Source organism: Simochromis diagramma, unplaced genomic scaffold, assembly GCF_900408965.1.
Source record: "Simochromis diagramma unplaced genomic scaffold, fSimDia1.1 OVJJ01000343.1, whole genome shotgun sequence".
In the NCBI taxonomy this organism is placed as follows: Eukaryota; Metazoa; Chordata; class Actinopteri; order Cichliformes; family Cichlidae; genus Simochromis; species Simochromis diagramma.
The window spans coordinates 6,605,428-6,626,786 of NW_024386831.1; the positions used below are offsets into that span (position 1 = coordinate 6,605,428).

The following is a 21,359-nucleotide window of genomic DNA, read 5'->3' on the forward strand; positions in this document are numbered from 1 at the left end:
ATGGGGACGAGGGGGAACCTGCACAATATTAGGCGGGTGGTTTTAATGTTGTGGCTGCTGGATATATGTTCCCCTCCAAGCAGAGCAATTTAACTGCAGACATATGTTTACGTTCACCCAAGCACCACACATCATGCTCAGCAGCAAACACAGAACGCTGTGTGGAGCTGTAATTTTCATCTACTGTAGATCGATTGTGTCCCGTCTTTGAAATACAGCCCACAGATCTCTAACCTCGTGGCTCATGTGCTTCTTTCTTTTGCAGCCACTCTGTTGTTGGAGTGCAAAATGTCTCTGCTGCAATTCACAAGAGCAGTTCTGTTTATATCAGGACAAGGAAAGTAAACGGAAGCCTCTCCAGCGTTGCACGTCTCTGGAGAGCAACTAAACTTTCTTGACAGAAGAGTGGCCCGAAGACTGAAGAGTGGCAAGCCCTCGTGAACTTTCAATATTTCCAGTAAGAGTTCAAACACGTCTTTTCTTTGCAACATCTGCTGGAAGACAAACCAATTTTGCAACTTTGAATATGAGCCTTCTGACCTCAACCCACTCAGTGTCCTTGGTCATTAAATAATCAAATCTGCACAGTACACATTTGTTAATGTAAGTGTATCTGCTGCTGTTGCACTCACGTGGATTTTGCACTTGAATCTCCTCAGGTTGCTATTCTCCTCCATAAATTATTCACCAGGGAGCTTTAACTCATTAATAAGGTCAGCTAGAGTGGGCGGAGAAGGTTATGTCTGATAGTGAGTCCTTGAAACTCTTAAACACATTTAAGTTTGTATTCCTGCATTATTCCATAAGAATGCACATTTGTTTGAATGTGTTTTAAAGTTAGCTTGCTAGCGTTGGTTTCCTGGATCAGTGTTAAATAATGCAGTAAACAAGCACAGATCCCTGTGAGACAGGAAAACAGCAGCTGCTGCAACAATGATTTCTTGGACCACACCATAAAGCTACCTCATTACAAATACATTACATATAAAGATTATAAGCCGGGGCTTTTGGTGCACTCGAGGAGTTAACCATATCCATTTCTTCTTCCTGATTTCAATTAACCACTGACCGCATGACTACATCTCAGCATGATAATGAGCCACTCTGACAGACAGACTGCAGTTAAAAACGCACTCTCAACTACTTCATGTTTAATACAAGTGGAAGGATGCTGGTACATCAAAGAGACTTTACCTGAACACCATGTTTCTCAGTGTTAGATCGCTTAGCCAGAAATGATAATCAGGTGTTAATTAAAATAACAAAGAAGTCCTTCTATTATTTTATTCCCAACAACATTCTGGCTGATTAAACCTGGCTCAGGTCGAAGGTGGTTAGAACTAGAACTACTATGTGTAGTCGCTGCGTATGTACAGGGCGAGTCAAAAAGAATCATCTAATTTTAAAAGGCTGTATTTTTAAAGTAATGGACGTGGAAGCTTACGAGAAATGTTTAAATATGTGGCCGAATATAAAGTTTTACATACAAAACAATAGTCACGAGTGCTCAACGTGTACCCCTCTCACGGATTATGTCCATGCGCAGTCAAACTCCTCCCATACTTTTCCAGCATGTCTGGAGTCACTGCAGCTGCTGCTGCCAGCAGTCAGGTGAAAATGTGCTCTTTGATGTAGTTGCCAATTTAAACTAGTGTAAACCACAGAGATGGGGGGTGAGAGGGGGACGTTAGCCAAGCTGATGTCCATTATGGACTGCACTCCTCACCCCCTGCATAGTGCAGACTCTGGAGCTCCTTCAGCTGCAGACTGAGCAGCATCACAGGTCCTTCATCCCGACAGCAGTCAGACTGCACAATGCACGCATGCAAAAGTTACCTGCAACAATATACATGCAAATATTTTATATCAATCATTTGTAAATAGTATATATTACTCTTGCATAGTTTTGGGGTGTTTTCTAGTATTAAAGTCATTTTTTCTTATTTTTTAATTGTTTTTTAATCTTTTAAAAAAGTATACATCTGTAATTCACTTTTTCTCTCTGACCCTTTTGCTGCTTTTTGAATTTCCCTGGTGTGGAATTAACAAAGTCCATATCTATGTCTATGCCACGGAGTGTAGGTCTATAAAGTGTGACAGTTATCTCTCTGTGGCCAATACAGCTGCAGCAAGGAGCCAAAAACACATTGTGATCCCAGTAACTGGTGTTACTGGGATCACTTTCTGGACAAGGTCTTCAAAAGTTTCCTGTATAACAACAATGATGGGGGCACGAAGGGGAAAGCTTTTTCTTTTTTTTCTCTGTAAGTGGACAAATGAGATTTATGTGCTATTGTAAGATTATGCTTACAGTTAAGTCGTGATGTGGCCTTAGCTATTTAGAGACTTGACTCTCAGAAAGTAAAAACTCCTCAGTCCTCACTACATGAAGAAAGCAGTAGTTTGCAGGCACCTGGAGTATTTACTTATCAGACAGAGTTGCAGTGCTAACAACTAACACAGGAAAATATCTTTCAACACTCAAAATTTTGACTTAAAGGCAGTGTGCACTTGAACAACACTCGACTTCCATTTGTCAAGCGTAGTTCAACTCGGTCTTTTGTTGATGAGATTAAATTAAGACTTGACTTGGATTTCTCTTGACCAGGTGTCTGTTATCTAATCAAGTTGCTGGACTGGAGTTGCCGTAGACGTCTCGAAACACTTGAGACTTGATTTGGTCTTTTTGTTAATTATTTGAGACTTGGTGCTGCCTCTAGTTACTCTCATCAAGCAAAAAGCCAAGTAAAGAACAGGAAGTTTATCTTGTGGCTGTCTTATTGGTTGGGCTTCAAGCACGCACCTGTGACAGCACCAATACAAACAATTCATATCTGGCATCTTCACAGGCTCATTTTATGTTTTCCCCAGTGGTTTAGTGTGAGATCTTGATGAGATTTAATTGCTACATTTATCAGTAATTACTGAGTGAAAAACACTCTTTTCTATATAAACAGGAGCTTCTTGCTTTGTTTATACAGTATTTAACAGTTTTTCCTTTTTCACGTTTCCTACTTCAGCAAATGACACATGCTTGAACCAAGTGCATTCATTATGACTCAGCATGGTGCACTAAGGCCTGCATATATTAATGCTGGATTCATGATTAATATTTAACACATCCAGGAGCATTTTGCACTATTTACATCTCATAAGAAACACAAGTGCAACTCCCAAGCATATTAGACACATTAAACAGACGTTTTATTGAACTTTGCTTCTTGGACATAGATATTTAAAACCAGTCAACAGAAGTCACTCCAACAGAAAATTAGACATTCCACAGGAAGCACCGCCCTTTATTTTTCCAAGAACTTTTGGCACAAGCAACAAGAAAAGATCGTGTCAGGAAAGTGTGGGTGTGTTTCTGACAGGTCAATGAATCTATAAAGGGAAGAGAGCATTCGAAAATATCAATGAGGAAACAGGTTGCACGGCACACTCTGCCACACTTGGAGATCATGAATCGATTGAAGCCTAAGGTTCACGATACACAAACTCTGCTTTAGGCTATGGCAACATTTGGCAGGGGTGTTTGTTGGCTAACTTAACCCACTGCTTTATGTTCTCTGTGTAGTTAGAACTGTGAGTTTTCCACTGTGAGTTTGCAAGTCTTTGCTCTTGTTTTCGTTTTTTTAATCCATGATGGAAGCTGCAAAACACAACATCATCAAAGTCCTCAACCCCTGCAAGCGAAGAAAGACCGAGATGCAGTCCTGACATATGAGTCTGGATGTCTCTGCTCTTAATTGTGTTTCTTTAGCATATGCATGATTAATAAACTGTATATTATATATAAATATAATACACACGTCTGTTAAAGCGACTACAAGAAATCACAAAATTTAATATCTGACAGAAATAAATGTATTGACCTATAATTTGTTGTCTCGGTTATGTTACAAAGACAATCTCACATTGTATATAGTGTATATATTTATGGTATGCTGCATACACACAGTTCATTTCCCTGGGTTCCCTAACAGAAGTCTAAACTTTGTCTCCTGCTGTATCCTCGTCGTTTGAGTCTCTGTTGATGCGTGAGGTGATGCTCATGGTTTCCAAGAATAGTTGTAAAATTCCTGTTCGCGCGTGTGTGTGTGTGTGTGTGTGTGTGTGTGTGTGTGTGTGTGTGTGTGTGTGTATGTGTGTAAATTGATTAGCATCAGATCCAAAATGATTTGCAAGCAATTTCTCTCAGCAAAGAGATTTTGGTGTTTACGATGTCCTTTTAGCCGTTTCCTGTTCCTGGTCTGATGGAGGTGACCTTTGTGCTCTGTAAACTAAAGAAATGACTTCAATCCATGTGGAAGGAGCAGGAGCTGTAAAGCCTTCACTCTGGTGTGGATACAATGAAGCATCACTGAAGTAGTATATGGTTTTTAGTCTCATTTATTTCCTCTTCTGGGTCCATGATATAGCGATACTGGTCCTTTGTGTTTTACCCAGACACTGACACTCAGGAGAAGAGAGTCTTTGGTCACTGAAGGTGAGAGTGGCGTGACAAAAAGCACCTCTTGTCTTGAGTCTTGGGAACCGCCTCTTTCCTACACAATCCCCTCACTGCGCTTGCTCCTCCACACCACCAGCGCCGTCATGAGAAGGGTGACCAGGATGGGCACGACAATAAACGGACCCAGGATGCGGTTGGGAGGGTCCATGGGAAGCCGTCCGGTCAGAGAGCAGTCGTGAAAGTAGTGCCTGTGGACCCGGATGAAGAACTCATCCACCAGCCGGTTGGGCCAGAAGCAGTCCATCTTCAGCGCTACCAAGTACGTGCAGTTTGTCAGCTCCTCGTAGAGCCTGCAGAACAAAACAAAAAAAGAGAAGGCAGCAAAGTGAGACGCAGAACAAACTCGCTATACACTTACCCAACAGGAAGTGTCGCTACATCCTGTCAACACTCAAACTTCAATCATGAACTTCAGGCAAAAGCAGATCCCGATCATCGGTAGCCAAGCTAGCGCCCAGTTTCCTTGCTAACGTGATAGCCGATGCATGTAGATTTTATTGGCTGTGTCAAGTTAATTCGTTTAACTAACAGCAGCTGTCACCAGGTTTTATAAAGAATGAGAAGGTAAAAAACGGATGGCATGGCTTTGCAGTGGTTAGCACCATCGCTTCACAGCAAGAAGGCCCTGACTTCAGTCTGCGGTCTCTCTGTGCCTGCCTGAGTACTCCTTCCTCCCACAATTCCTCCCAGTTAAAGAGTCACCAGTTAACCAAAATCCATACACAGTCAGGTTAATTCTGGGGTTAACTGGCGATTCTAAATCACCCTACGACAGCTGGATGAGGCTCCAGCCCTCTTTTGGATAAGAGGAAGAAAATGGATGGATGGAGAAGAAAAATCAAACTTTTATATTAGAATGTTTTTAATGAAAATGATTTATTATTATTGACTACTATAATTTACTTTGTGATTCAAATAAATTTTCTATAGTTGATTTAATCCAGTATGTTTCATCCATAATCATTTGTGCAAGGCCTGGAGATATCTGAGGATGGCGATGCCCTCGGTGAGGAGACAGGATGGCTAGACAGCCCAGACTGATAGTTAAGAGTGTTTCTACTCAGGAGTGATTCGGGGACATTTCTAGTGTAGAAGGAGGTTGTCATATCAAGTACAAAGCTGTTCTGTCTCTTTGTGCAAGCAGCCGTACTGACGCGGCCGGCCTCCCCACATCTTTGTGGAAATAAAGGAGCCCGTTAAACTTGAAAACAGCACAGCGCTGGTTCTGTGCGGGCTGCTCTGATTCCAAATCCATTACGCTTCTGAAACCACATCTAGGACCACCTTCCACACTGTGGGGAATTTACACAGATAAGATGTGCTGGTTTCTGTGCCAGGCATTTTACAAGATAACCTTCAACCCCCCCAAGCTAATGCAATTATCCAATGGCATGCTAGCACTCAGGAGAGCCTCCTGTCAGAAGCTGGTTTGGGGAACATCTTTACAGGTGCTGCTTGTGTTAGTGCAGAAAAATATGACTGATCATTTTTTTTCTTACAATCAGAAAAATAGAAAGCACAGGCTAACATCTTTAAATGTTCCTGTCTACTTCTATCACTTTAGCATGTAATAAAATCTAAAAACAACCTCTTACTGTATTTAGTCTCGGGAGTCAGGTCTCCTGTAGTTACTTCATTCATGTGTCTTTGTGCTTCCTGTTTAATTATTGCACTTCCTGTTTTACTTTGAAAGTCACATTTAGTTTAGCTTCCCTTGTCTCATCTTCTGTGATTTGGTCCAGCTGTGTGTGAGACGCTGTCCAGTGTCAGTCTGTTCTTCCTGCCTCGGTTTTTTCTACATGTTTTGGTTTTATTTATACTTCTCAGTTTCCCTTTTTGTGTTTTGCCTTTTACCATCAGCCACAATAAACAGCTCGCTTTTAATGCTCCACCTGCTCCACCTTTGACCCCTCAGCGCTGTGAAAAAGCCAAGCTCTGTGGCTTTATCTCATAAAGTAACTTTTTCCACTCATATATGAACCAAACCATAATATTTGTGTTTGCACATTTAGCCAACATTAGCATTCACCCAGAGTGGCCACCTTCCAGTTTACTCTCCTTTTAGCTCTGTCTTTTTGCCTCCTCCTGAGGGAAACTTGCGGCAGCTTACTATTCCACTTTGTTCACTAACTAGTCGCTCACTGTTATTGCCATTTCATGCTGGGCGGGTAGCGTGCAGCGGCTTTATCTGAGGATTTTGCTGAAAACAGCTGTTGGCTGCGACAAGAAATTTGGTTAATGAGACCTCTGAGACTAAACTAAAAGAGTAAGGACCATAAAACAAGAAAGAGGCTTAAATGCGCTTACGGCTCTGCGGGGAATTAAAAGGTTAGATGATGATTTTCTGTGGATGGATCGCTACTTCTAATCAGCGCGTCAAGTACTGAATATGTGCTCTCTGTTTTTAACGTGTTAGTTTAATGTTGAAGCGCTTTTGACGATGCAGCCCCAACACGAGGTCTTATTTGTGGAAGGTTTGCAGATGCAAACAGCTCAGGGCAGCTTGGCACGGCACCAGCGCTACAAAGCACTGTGTGCTGCTGTAGGTAGCAAGTTCACTTTTTCTGGGTGTGTACCTCCTTCCTCGACTGTTTCCTTGAAGTCCTGCAAATCATTTGCAGCAGAGATTAAAAAAAAGAACATTGGTCCTGCTGCTGGCCTAATGAGCACTGGGGTTTTAGGGGATGCTTATGAGTCACTGAGCAAAAGAAAGCACAACAGAGTCGAGGCAGGCGCAGTGCACACACAGAGATGGAGGTGGTTACCAGTTCACCCCGCGTCGCTGAGGTTAGCGTCAAATTAAAGCCGACAGTATGGAGCGTGTGTGTTTGCATGTACGCGCTTCAGCAGGCTGCTAAATGCAGCTCTCGGTGTAATTTCTGTTAGGCACCATTTCATTTGATCATAAAATCTTATGCAACAGAGAAAAGAGTGATTCAGCCTGTGTGTCAGGAGGCCATTTGGCTGCTATACACACTGCACTTTGAAAGTAAATGGTATACTATTTCAGTTTCAGCACTGTCTAAACTCGGCATACAGGCTGTGACATTTCAAACTGCTCTAATAGGGTAAGTGCAAGGTAAGTTTTGCAAGGTGCTTTGAACGCATTTATGCTTCTATTGCAGATTAAATGTTTTCCAACTCAAAAGGAAGAAAAGGTTATTATCTTGTGTCCACGGGAGCAGCTTAGGAGCCTCTGTTTTCTTGTAGGATTGACCAAAACTGCAGTTCCCTAGACGACCACTTGAGGCTGACTACAAACTTAAAGTCTGTGAGGTCAAAGTTAAAATATCTCCATGTCCCCTTTAATCACAACTATACATCAATTTCAATTGTATTTTGAACCATATTAAGATTGTACTAAGATATGTGTTGTATATTGACATGGGCAACTTTCTCTCAATATATATTACTTTTGTGCAATATCTGTAAAAAAAACTGTCACAGAGTGACGCTGAAAAGCTAGTTCATGCATTTATTACTTCCAGGCTGGACGACTGTAATTCATTATTATCAGGAATGTCCAAAAAACTCCCTGAAAAGCCTTCAGCTAATCCAAAATGCTGCAGCAAGAGTCCTGACAGGGACTAGAAAGAGAGAGCAGATTTCTCCTGTTTTGGCTTCCTGTTAAATCCAGAATTCAAAATCCTGCTCCTCACATACAAGGTCTTAAATAATCAGGCCCCATCTCATCTTAATGACCTTGTAGTACCATATCACCCTATTAGAGCACTTCGCTCTCGCTCTGCAGGCCTACTTGTTGTTCCTAGAGTATTTAAAAGCAGAATGGGAGGCAGAGCCTTCAGTTTTCAGGCCTCTCTTCTGTGGAACCAGCTTCCAGTTTGGATTCAGGAGACAGACACTATCTCTACTTTCAAGATTAGGCTTCAAACTTTCCTTTTTACTAAAGCATATAGTTAGGGCTGGACCAGGTGACCCTGAATCCTCCCTCAGTTATGCTGCAATAGGTGTAGGCTGCCGGGGGACTCCCATGATGCACTGTTTCTCCTGCACTCACTGTGTATTTATACACCTGTCTGCATTTAACCATTAGTTAATATTAATCTCTGTCTCTCTTCCACAGCATGTCTTTTATCCTGTCTTCCTTCTCTCACCCCAACCGGTCGCAGCAGATGGCCCCGCCCCTCCCTGAGCCTGCTGCTGGAGGTTTCTTCCTGTTAAAAGGGAGTTTTTCCTTCCCACTGTCACCAAAGTGCTTGCTCACAGGGGCTGTTCGATTCTGTATTTTTGTGGGATCTTTACAGTATAAAGTGCCTTAAGGCAACTGCTGCTATATAAATAAAATTGAATTTAACTGAACTGAACTGCTCACCTGTGTCTCAGGTGTTGATCATTCTTAATGTGATTATATAGCAAACATTATGGATTACCTTTTGGTTCATTGTAATAATAGTCAGTCCAAGAAGTACTGTGAGTTTCTTTCCTTTCAGTGACTGAAACTTTTGTATTTTCCTTATACATTAACACTAGTTAGCGGGCTCCTAACCTAGCTTGCTTTTACTTTCCCTCTAACCTTTTTTGGTAAATTTTGGTGACCAACCCTGGTCTGCTTTAAATAAAGCTTATGTGTGAGTTCAACATGGAAGATGTGCAATCTCTCATCTTTCTGCTTCCTTGGTGTTCAGCTGCTAATCTTTTCTTTACATCACTTTCATTTTCTTGCCCACTTTCTGCGAGCTAATCAGCCTGTGTGCTTTAACTCTCAGTGCTCCTCCGTCAGTCTGTACCTCCTCCTCATCTCCACCTCACCTGCTCACTCAGAGCTCCATCCAAGCCTCCATCTTCATCTTCACCACCACTGCTGGGATTCTGTTCTGCTGGGTCATCAGAGTGTAATTAGCAAGTAGCCTAATTTAATTCTCAATAAATCATATTCAGTTAGTAAACAGTATTCTTAAGAGCTCTGGATTAAGAGTAGTCTAAGTACGGAGACACAGAGCTGAGGGCCTCTCGTCCTGGTCCTTGCTTACAGTGAATCACACATTTAAATTCAACCCAGAAACATAAGCTCCAAAATATGCATATAAGAGTTTTGTTTTCAACACAGGTCTTAACCAATGTGAGGGTATCGAGTTTACTCAGAAAATTAAGAAACGCAAAAATAGTCCGCTTCCTCGAATTCAATTTTCCATTTCAGCATATATCCCAGGACTGAGAGGAGAAGGTTTACAGAGATGGTTTGCCTCATTTAAACAAAGAATTAAGATAGCTTCATGCAAGGCTTGCTATTACAAACAGCAACGAAGCCTCTCGCTCTTGCTGCTATTTAAAAACCGCTTTACAATTAGGCGGCATTTTTCTTTAAAGGTTAAAGTATTCTCTGAAGTCAAACGTGGGGAGGTGGATAAAAGAGAGAATGGAGTTCAGAAAAGGTTGTCACGTTTTATTTGTTGTTGTCTAAGACAAACAGATGATGAGACCGGAGCTTTAGTCGACATGCCTATCAGCAAAAACTGAATTCATTAATATTGTCATTTAGTTTCTGTAACAACAAATTTCAAACACGGGTTTCCGAGGCAGAGAAATCAGCTTATGTAGGTTATCGACAACCTTTAATTCTTTGTGACGCCTCGAGCACGCGCACCCTCCGCAGCACTGCCACAAGCACAATCCTGCAGATACGACTTTGCTTCCTTTGCCAAACGTTATGCAACTTTTTATCCTCCCTACACAGCGGTAAGGGGTTTATGTGGAACACAAACGAAGCACTGCACATCTAGATATTTCACTTTGATCTGCGCTGTGTAGGTGTTGGTGTGTTGGTGTATAAAACAAGCCAGTTGTTTAGTTCATCAGCATAAATTAAAGTATGCATGGTCAAACCTCAAGTGGTTTTTTAAATTCATTTGATCCATTTGGATCCCCTGAATGTGTGAGACAGAGAGAGACAGACGATGTGTCCAATCTCACTCATAACAAAAGGGTGTGAGATTGGAAAAATATGTCTAAATGTACAATAATTTCACAGCTTGTGCTTATGTAACCTGCTTCGGTATGCAGAATCGTATTCTCTGAAACATCCCGCCACCGACCATCTGTGAACCACATGCAGGGAAAGGTGGAGAAAAGGCGAAGGACACAAGATGCAGACGGAGGGTCAGGCTTTTAAACCATGAGGGCGGCTGAATTAGACACGACTCTGCTGTTTCAACTAGTTTGATCCGCTGACAGAAGAGCAGTGTGAATAAATAAAGCCAAAGATGATGAATAAGTAAAAATAACACACAGAGACGCTGCTCCGGTGACTTGCCGGCTCAAAACTGGTCCTTTATTCTGCTGACTGGAATACGAGGAGTCGGGCTGGCAAAATGTCCAGGTACGGCGGCAGGTTGATGGGGCGTTTATGAAAAAATAATGGCGCACTGCACGCTTGTATTTTGTGAGGGACTCTGCTGTCATGTTGAGTTATTCACAGTAACCGGAACAACAAACATCGTTATCTCGACCATGGAAGTCATGCTGTCAGTGGAAAATTAATTATTAGCTGAGGAGACTTGTTGGTGGTGCAGATCTAGATGGATTATTAAAAACGAAATAGTGACAAAATAATGACACACAATCCAGGGAAAACCTCTCCTCAGTCTCACAGCGTGAGGTAAGGGGAGGGGTGATGCTTCCTGCAGAAACGCTCTTTTATTCTCTGCTGACTTTCTTTTTTTTTTTTTTATCTCAAACTGAAAATGTCACTTGGGAAATCCAGTTAAAGTAAAAAATATACCCTTGGTTTCCTGTATAATGTTGCACTCCCCATGACCTCCGAGTTATATTATATTTAGGAGTAGTTTATATTTAGTGGCATTAAACCACTCTATGAAATTACAATCAGAGTGGCGAGCGTCCCTGGAGTCTCGCTGCTGTTAGTTCAGGTCGACTGTAACCACGCATGAAAGAAATGCAGCTCCGTTTTTCATGTCTGAAGCGAGTCCGGCCGGCAGTTGGTGTGTCGGCACGGCGGGGAGAAAAATAACTGAATCTGGCTAAACCTTGGCTGCAAATCAACTTGCTTCTCATCACCGAGCCACATGATGAATGGGTCGGCCAATCAAATCTGTAGAAAGGCACTTCCCTGGTATTACTTTGTAATGGGAATGCCATATTCTTCCTGCTTAAATTGCAATCATCACGACAAAAGATATAGCCTAATAACTGCTGAAGAAAATATTATGAAACCCTGTGCAGTGTTCAGCCCTTAAACTATAACAGGAAGTATCAGCCCACACCGCTGCAGCTGTATTAAAACGATGACACATCTCTCATGTGAAAGTCGACTCCTCACGAACAATTTTATAAACTCTAAAGTAAGCTGAATGCAGCTTTCTCACCACCGCAGGATTCGGGACATTTGTCTTAATGCTTGATGCTCCTCCTGATGCAGCTCTGAAGGGATTTTGTCTGCTGGGAATGAACTGAGGATCAGTCACTTGTCAAAACCACTGCACTAAGAAATCATACATTTTTTTAGCACTAAATTATCCAAACATGATCAATGGACACTTTGTTGCCATGCAGCATATCTAAAAAGCCAATCAGATGGCAGCAACTGAGTGCATTTACGCATGTAGGCATGGTGAAGATCAGAATAGGAAAGAAGGTGATTTAATGAGCAGCAGACCAGTTGCCACTCCTGTCAGCGAGGATCTGGAAACTGAGGCTGCAGTTTGGACCTGCTCACATAAATCGGACATCACAGGTTTGGAAACATGTTTCTTGGTCTGATTCTGATGGTAGGATCATAATTTGGTGTAAACAGCATGAATGGATCCATCCAGCAGATGTTCAGGCTGTTGGTGTTGGTGTAATAGTCTGGGGAATCTTTTCTTGGCACTCTTTGGGCCTCTTAGTACCAACTGAGCATCATTCAGACTCCACCTCCTGCTTCCAGCAGGACGATGCACCAAGTCACAAAGCTCAAATCAACACAAACTACTTGAACGTTGAGTTCACTGCACTCAAATGGGCTCCACAGTCACCAGATCCCAATCCATTCGAGGCTCTTTGTGATGTGGTGGATAAAGAGATTCGCATTGTGGGCGTGCAGCTGACGAATCTGCAGCATCACGTCAGTGTGAACCAAAATCTCTGAACCATGTGCCACAAAGAATTAATGCAGTTCTAAAGGGAAAACAGTGTACCTAATAAAGTGTCTGGCGATTCAAATAAGACACCGTTCTGACTCCTGCCCTTATACATCCCTTGCTAATCACATTATGAAAGTATTCAGATGTCGCTTGTGGGCAAAGATGTTAATAAATTCAAGAATGAGTTTCTCTCTGCTCATCAGAGTCAGGCCGTTACTACGTTTTTAATTATTTATATTCAGAGAGTGTTTATCATCTGTTTCGCTTCCATTTTGTGGAGACGAGTTAGTCGACCGGCAGAGATGCCGTTGTGTTGTGAGGAGATCAAACAAAAAGAGCACGCTGCTGTAACAGTCTTGATCAACAGCGTCACGGTCACATCTGATAAGATATAAGAGATCCCTTGAAGAAAAACTGGGATGACAAGCATCAAAGAGCTAGAGCTGAAGCTGAGGACGGGGAAATTAAAGGTTTTACACACAGATACAAATCTATGAGGACCTCAAACTGTATAATCTCGGGAAAGGACTCAGCTGTCAACCAGAAAAACCTCCTCATCACTCACACTCATTGTTGAAAATATTCCTGCTATGAATTCTTGGAGATATTGTCTTAGAGAAAAACGGAAGAAATCCATCCAAACCAAAGAAATCCAAAGAAAACAAGTCAAACACTCTACAAGGACATCTGACAAAAAGTCCTACTTTTTCTTCCTACTTTGTTATTTTGTGGCCCTCCAGCGTCTTATTTCCTCCTCTGTGTGTAATTTCTTTCCCTCCCAAGAGGAAAAGTGATAAATATTTAGCAACGTTTGAAAGGTGTGCTTTGTTCTGGTAGTGCAGTGTTTTCTGTTGCTTTTGGCACCTGAAATACGCACATGCTTGTCACATGGTTTCTCCCTCAGATTATATATGTTTTTCACTTTTCTTTTCTCTCACCCGTCGTATACATTTCAAATCAAACATCATATCATGGGGTGAACAGATGGAGCTTTGAGTGTGTGAGGATGTTTATTTTTGACATGTGTGTGTGTGCGTTTGTGTGTGCGTGTGTAGATAGAATCGCTGCATTTGTGTTTGTACTTGTGTATGTTTTCTGCTCAAGTATAAATTTACTCTGTCAGCTCTGTTTGCGTGAAAGTCTGTGAGTTAACATTTGCACGCGTGCGTGTGTGTGTAGTATGTTTATAAATCTTTGTGGGGACCAAACGTTGGACGTTTACTACACTTGTGTGGACCAACAGCTGTTATGGGGACAAAATCCCCGTCCTCACGAGTGTTAAGGCATTTATGTGACTCCAAATGTGGTTTTAGTGTCAGGGTTACAGTTACGTTATGGTTAGGTTTAGGGTAAGGGTCAGGGTTAGCAATGAATCTTTGATGGGTAAGCGGCTAGGGAAAGCAATATGTCAATGAGATGTCCCCACAAGGATATGAATACACACATGTGTGTGTGCATAAGTTCAGACATCACTGCTGGATTTGGACACATAAACAAAGTCAGATGCTACGAAGTGGTCATTGCACTCTGTGAAGTCAAGATACAAAAACCCAAAGAATTACTGCAAACAAGCATGAAACCTGCCGATGGTGCATGTGTTCATACACAGCTTACGCCTCAGGTCCAGTTCAACACTGCATTACAGTGAAGTTAAGCTAAAACACACACATGCAGTATAACCTGGGATTAAAGTGGATGTTTGGGATTGTTTGCTTTTTCAGTGGCAGTTACTGGAAGTCCTGCGTCCCACACAGCTCACCAAACATCATCAAACACAGTTTTGTGCAGTTTGACCCCCAAAAATATAAAAAGCTAATCAAAGCTTCAGTTACTGCATTCACAGACTGGACATTTAACCCTTTAAAGGCTGAAATATGATATACTTGCCAAAAATTATATATAATTATATTTTAAATCTACAAAGTAAACGTCAGCTGATTGCAGCCTGTACACAAAGAGACAAATCTACTAAAGCGCACAACAAAAATGATGTGTTTAGTGAACCTTCTGACAAGTTTTTAAAATAATATTAATTTGCAAATATGAGTTTAATTTGTATCGCTTATAAATGTGCAATTATTTAGGTTTTGCACAGTAGGTCAGGGTCAATTTAAGCAGATGATGTTCTTTTCTAACGGGTGCTAAATTCCACCTTTTCATTTGGACAGAAGCCAAAACGGGTCACATAACATCTGCCTACATGCAGAATATTCCAGAAAGTATTTGGTTAAATCCACAAAGTAAACGTCAGCTGATCGCAGAAACAAATCTACTAAAGCTCACAACAAAAATGATGACGTGAGTGAGTCATTTTCTTACACTACACTGCTCTGTCGTCCTTCGGGGTTCCCCCATCTGCCGAGTGCTGCTGAAAATCCTGAATATATCGATATGAAACAGGTTGGGATGGAGAGACACAAGTTCAGAAACAAGATAAATAAAATATATATATATATAATTAATACTCTGCACCACTTCCACTTCCAGATTCTGTCTTTGTAAAGTTCCATATGTGTGCTCACTCATATGGATTTAATCCACTCCTCAGAGGCTTTTTTTCAGCTAAATAAACCTGCAGCCGTTGTTCACATGTTATAAATTTGCCGTTGGGTTTAGTTTCCGGCAACGTTGCCTAATAAGTAGTCTTGTGATGGGAGGAAGCATCGGAGTTAACACAAAGTGTCAGAAGTCAAATTGGTATTCCAAGCTGAGAGAAGATTTCTCGACACTGAATCAAGACTAGATTGAAGGTTTCTAGGAGGGCAGTGCATGTAATCAAAGCACGTTCAGGCGGGTCAAAACTGAGCACACTGTTCAATACATCAGGCGTTGTTCACAGAAAGATAGAAAGTAACTTCACCACAGATGCAGAACTTATAAAAAACAAAGGAAACAAAAGTCAATCAGCAAAAGATCTGTGAGGAGACGTTTGGTTTGATGTGAGTCTCTGTAAAGAAGGATTCTTACTGAAATCAGATCATGTCTCAAAACTCTGAAAGAACTACTTATATAAACTAAATAAGCTCAAGGTGACTGTCAGATTTCCGTCTTATGGAGGCATTTTTTGTAAGATGATGCTGGGATAACAAATCTCAAGTACAGTATATGCTATCATTAAATCAATTTGTAATCACACATATTTACTAGTGAGTATGGAAAGAACTTGAAAATTAGTTACTTTGTTCCTTTGAATAATAGTCTGCAATAGACTGGTGTCTACTCCAGGTGGGTCCAGCCTCCTGTGACCAGCAATCCATCCATTTTATTGTCATAAACTTCTAGATGTCCACATAAAGGTGTGTAGTGATGGTTTATCTTCAGGGAAAGATCGATGTATTGCACTAAGGCCCAGAGCTTCCTCCAGCTTCCTTGCTGTGGATCTACAATTTCATTTTTCCACTCCTGTCACTCACATTTGCCTAAACCCACATGTGGCCGACACCACTATGAAATGTGAAAACTATGGACCATAACAAGCTGACTCTTACAGTCCATAGCTCACAGTGAAAAAATACAATACTATGCTTGAGAGCACGCTGTAACGTATTTGCAGTAATGGCACAGATAGAGGTGAAGACTTCCTGTCATATAACTGCAATCTGATTTCTTTTTTACCTGCTTTTGTCGCAGGAGCAACAAAGGTAGCAGCAGGTGACTACGGTGAGTACATCAAAGCTTTTCTCCTTATAATGAGGCACAAACTTGTAAAGGCAGACGTGTTATTTATGATACCGTTAGAACGCAGATGAAAAACGTGGCAAATTAATTGATGGGCTGTATAAACAGGCATGGTGTGTTTGTGTTTGCTTATCTGAAAAGATAGCGTATCACTGAACAGCGCTATAACGACAGAACAGAGAGAATGAGAAGCAACGGTGCACAACAGCGGGAGGAAAATATTCTCATCTTTAATTCCTTTCCAGCTTCAGCAGAAACCCGGTGGGACCAGTGAATCGTCAAAGTGAATGTTTGCAGTATTGATGTGAAGGCACAGAACAAGAAGACGGCTCAATTAAAGCAGAAAACACCTTTTGTTGTGCGCTCCTCTAAGGGCTTCTATATATGCACATTATTAGCTTACACTATATTGGCATCTGCACACAGTGCAGTCCTAAGAACTCCTGAAATTACATTTCGAACTAAGCGAAGAAAAAGATTATAAAGATGCTGACTTAGAGCAACAATGGGAGAGAAAATGAAATTCTACGTGGGTTTTTTTCCCGGATTGCAAAGATTTCTTCTTCTCACAGCAGGATTTCTTTCTTCTTTTTTTACAGTGTGGATATGATGTGGTTTGACTTTTTTTTCTTTATGGAAAATAAATCAGAGCTTAACAAAATGTAACTGGAGTTTTCTTCCTAAATTACAGTCTGCATAAATGATGCTACTGACAGGCTGCTTCCTGTTCTGTCCGTGTTTGTGTCCAGCTATCACATATCAGGCTAATGCGAATGAAAAACCACCCTTACTGAGGCAAGTATTCGAATCATCGTCCTAACGCTATTAAAGATTTATTGCATAACAGCTGCAATCATGCAGCAACGCAGCCACTGCTGGACGTTATCCAGTCATTAGAGTTATGAAAACATAAGCAATCCATTTCTAATCACCAAGTAATCAGCTGTTTAATCACACAGGTCCACAGAGAGGGAACTTCAGTAAGCTTTCCACACTACTGAGCTCACTAGATTTATCTGGCCCGGGTTTGTGCATAAACCAATATGAACTCAGCACACCCACAAAAGGGTTTTTAAATTATTACAGACGGCTTACGAACATGCATGACTGACTGACCAAAATATCCTCTAACAAAAACACAGGCGGAAAAGTCTCGCAGAATCACAGATGATGGTTATTTTCAAACGTGTGCAGTCTGAAAATGTATTTAAGGTCAAAGGCAGAAAACATCATATCATTCTTTGTATTCTAACCCTTGTGTCCAGCTGGATGCTGAGTTCAAATAATGGCTTTTTCACCTGACAAACAGGTAACTGTAGCTGAAATGACACACGTCAGATTATTTAGTAATTTTAAAAAAAGTGTTTCAACCCAGCAACTACACCCAAAGGCCATGTTTGATTCTTATAACATATTTCTGTTTACAATTCTCGACCTGGAATGGCTTAAAATGAAGTTTCTTTCATTTGGGATCATTAGCTGTGTCGGTACAGAGAAATTAGCTCCAGCAATCCAAATATTGGCAAGAAATTTTTAATTGAGTGAAGAAAACCAAACTAACGACAAGCCGTTATTTCTAGTGTGTAGCAAACAAAGTCCAGAAAAACCTTCACAAATGCGGAAGTGGAGAAGTTGATCAAAGCTCCAGAAACCAGTCGTTAAGGGAAGATCAGAGATTTTATGAAATACTGCTGCTAAGAACCAGCAGTGATGGAGACTGATAGGAACTGCATGAGCCAAGAAAGAGAAAAACTGCCGGCACAATGCACTTTGCTCTCATGCTTTTTGTTTTGAGAGCTGTTTGTGCAGAGAACATCAACATACGGTATCTGCACGCATGGTTCCCAACGTGGGGGAGAGCCCTTCATCCCACGGCCGGACCACCGCAGCCGCCTTACCCAAACCCCACTCACATGGCCAATGCCAAGTGTGCAAAGCTGCTATCATCCTCTGAAGGATCTAGAACACAGTTTTTCATTGTTTCTGGTGGATTTTTCTTTAATGAACAAACAGAAACAAAAAGAATTCCCATTTTTCATCACTAGTATCATTTTACACAGCATTTAAAAACCGAATCATGTGATATATCATGCTGTAAAAGTAAAAATGAATACCTGTAATGAAAGCATGAATCCAGGCTATAATGATTTCTAATGAATCACCAGAATTGGCCTTTTGGGATTCTTTAAATCAGTTCACCTTTGAGGATTTCTAATTATTTCCTTTTCACAGCAAATCAAGACTAAAACAGAGCAAAGCTTAAGTGGATTTCAGAGCGTTTATGGACTAAAGCTGGAGAAGTGTGTCTGTGCATGTGTCGGGAGCTAGAATAAGCTACTTCCATAATGAGCGCAGTAATGTAATAATGTGCTACAATTAGCTGACTAACCCAACAGACGGTGTAGATAGATGAGCAGACACAGCCCTCAGTGTCTTGTGCTACTGAGGCTGGCAGATGGACTGACTAAAGTGAAAGCGTATCTAATAGACCCCATAAATATTTATAGGCACGCAATTATCTCGAGTTGTTGGTATTTTTACAGATGGAAAAGATGCACTCAACAAAACCAAACTTCTCAGGATGATTCGGACTCAGCTTCTTATATCTGGTCACTGATTAGACGTTAGTGGGACTTAATTCACAAACACTGGCATGTTTTATGTCAGCAGAGCCTGCAAGAACCACTTTAAATGTCTTTACATGTTTACAGCAAATAAAGGGATATTAGGCTTTCAATTAGAGAGGAAGGACGTGGTTAGAACTGCGAAGCATTTAATTGAACTTTTCCATGATGTAACCTAGTCCTCACTGAAAGCTGCTACACGAGGAACATAGGAAAGAGTCTGAGTCAGCAAACTGGCTCAGACTTGGCAGTTACATCGATTGAAAAATTGCTAGCATTAGCAGTAAACTGTGGTGACTTTTCAGAGTGAATGTGAGGATGAGCCTGTTATTTCTTCTTGTAAAGGTTTAAAGGGTTTTAAAGTGGAAGCATATATTAAAACTTTCAAGCTAGTGTTAATTCATGTTTAGATACTACCTTCGAGGTTTTGCTTTTTCATTAAATATATGTTTTTTTCTTTTTAAACATGATTAGAATTCAGTTTATTACTCATTTCATCACAAAACATACACAAAATCCTAAATGCAGGATCCGGGGCGCAGACTGCTAAATAAAACTCTAAATGAAAGTGAAGTGAAATGAAAGCAAAGCAAAAAAAAAAATCCAAAGTGACAGGTGTACATGGATGAAAAAAATCTTGGTAAATTAACATACACTGTGACAACGACAGAGGGAAGGACTATTTATACACATGGGAAAAACACATGTGTATAAATGTCTATACACATTGTTTTTTCCCCACCTGTCTCCACTTCCCGATGAGGTGAGGTGATGAAAAATACTCAACAAAAGCAAGGATGCAAACAATAATGTCAAACACAGGGGAGGAAATAAAACAAAGCAAAACACCAGAGACAGAAACTTTCAAAGTAAAACAGGAACTAAGCTGCAGGAACAGACTACACTGATCCAAAGGAACGCTGGGCAAACTAAACATAAAGGACAAGCTGCATAAAGAGTAACTAGAAGTCAAGTAAAAGCTGAAACAAAAACCAACTGTGGTCACACTTATTATTTGGATTGATGCTTTTATGGCATTTCTCTACGCTTGCTGAGTGTACAAAGAGCTTTCTGCTACAAATTTATTTACCTTTACTGTGAAGCACTTTGTCTAAAATCTGTGCGAAAACATGCAGATGAGACAATCAAACCACTGACCTTCCAATTAGCAGGTGACTCTAGTACAGATTGTGTTTTTGAGCAACTATTACTGATTTTAATTTCATCACATTATCACTGGAAAAATTCACAACTGCCACGAAACACTTTATGGCCGGTATGGGGCTTGAACCCACAACCGTTTTAGTAGTAATAGTTGCATAGCTTCTTCAGCACTTTATTCTATTTAAATAGTTGTAGTCAATCATAAACTGAATCACTGTTTAACATATTTGGTTTGCTAATGTCGCTCAGTCCCAACTAAATATAGCACCATATAGTATGGAACTAGCTCAGTAATGTCTGCTGCTCAAAGCAAAACCAGATGAGTGGGTAAAACAATGACTTCTGGTGTAGACAGGAGGATACATTTTTCTTCTTTAAAAACTTACACAGCAGTTTGGCTTAAAGTGCCAAGTTACATTTAAGCCTTCAGGCTAGTCTTAACGCGATGATAAGTGTCTGTTTTGGCTGAAAATACAGTTTAACTGTGACAGCGAGCCACGCGGATAATGAATTGTGGGCTGTGTAAGCAGTGACGTTCAAGAGTTTACCGGCCTCCCTAAAACCAAACCTTCATCATGCTTTACTTGACAAGGCCTGGAGGCTACATGGTGATTCCTTGATTCCTAGCTGAAGGAAATGAAAGCACTCAGAAATTATGTGGTACTTGCAGATGGATTCATAGATGCGCAGTTTAAAAAAACAAGGGTGAGATCAAAGACGGCCCTTCATATGTTGATTTAGATTAAGAGATAAAAACAGACTGCAGACGAGAGATTAGGAACATAACTGCATGAATTTCCTCTGCCTTAATACTGCAGGTTGATCATAAACAACATGTTCTGTGTTTTCTACACAGAAAAGCAATATGCTAATCTGTCCTCCTCGTGTAACAGCATGGGCGCATACTTTGTCTTACATTTCAGCGAGCTCGTAAACAAACACATGGTGTCTGCCTCAGGTTGTGATTAATTAACCCTCCCTGCTCAGCTGTCACTCAAAACCATTTACTGTTCTCGCACTTAGACGCTTAGAGGATAAACACACTCGTATTTTTTAATTTACCGCCAAAAGGCCTTTAAACGGTTCCTTCATTTGGTTTTGGACTGAGAAAAATGAACAGCTAATCCTGAGAGGGATGCTTGCATTCAACAACCAGCATTCTAGAAAACCTGTTACGGCACTCAGATGTCATTTATAAAAAAACGATTACAGTGTTTATACTGAGAAAGTGTGATGTGGATAGACATATACAGCTTCTAACAACACAATCTTGTTGTTAGT

The 21,359-nt window shown here is 40.9% G+C and overlaps 1 protein-coding gene across 2 annotated transcripts in view; it reads right to left on the bottom strand.

Moving 5' to 3' along the window:
• Positions 1-3,180: 3,180 nt before the first annotated feature.
• Positions 3,181-21,359, bottom strand: part of ramp1 (receptor activity modifying protein 1) — a 59,068-nt gene continuing 40,889 nt past the window's right edge. For both annotated transcript variants that reach the window (XM_040027725.1, XM_040027726.1), the window contains exon 3: positions 3,181-4,803. In XM_040027725.1, the coding sequence (XP_039883659.1) occupies positions 4,548-4,803 (256 nt within the window). In that variant the 3' untranslated portion in view covers positions 3,181-4,547. The remainder of the gene's footprint in view (positions 4,804-21,359) is intronic.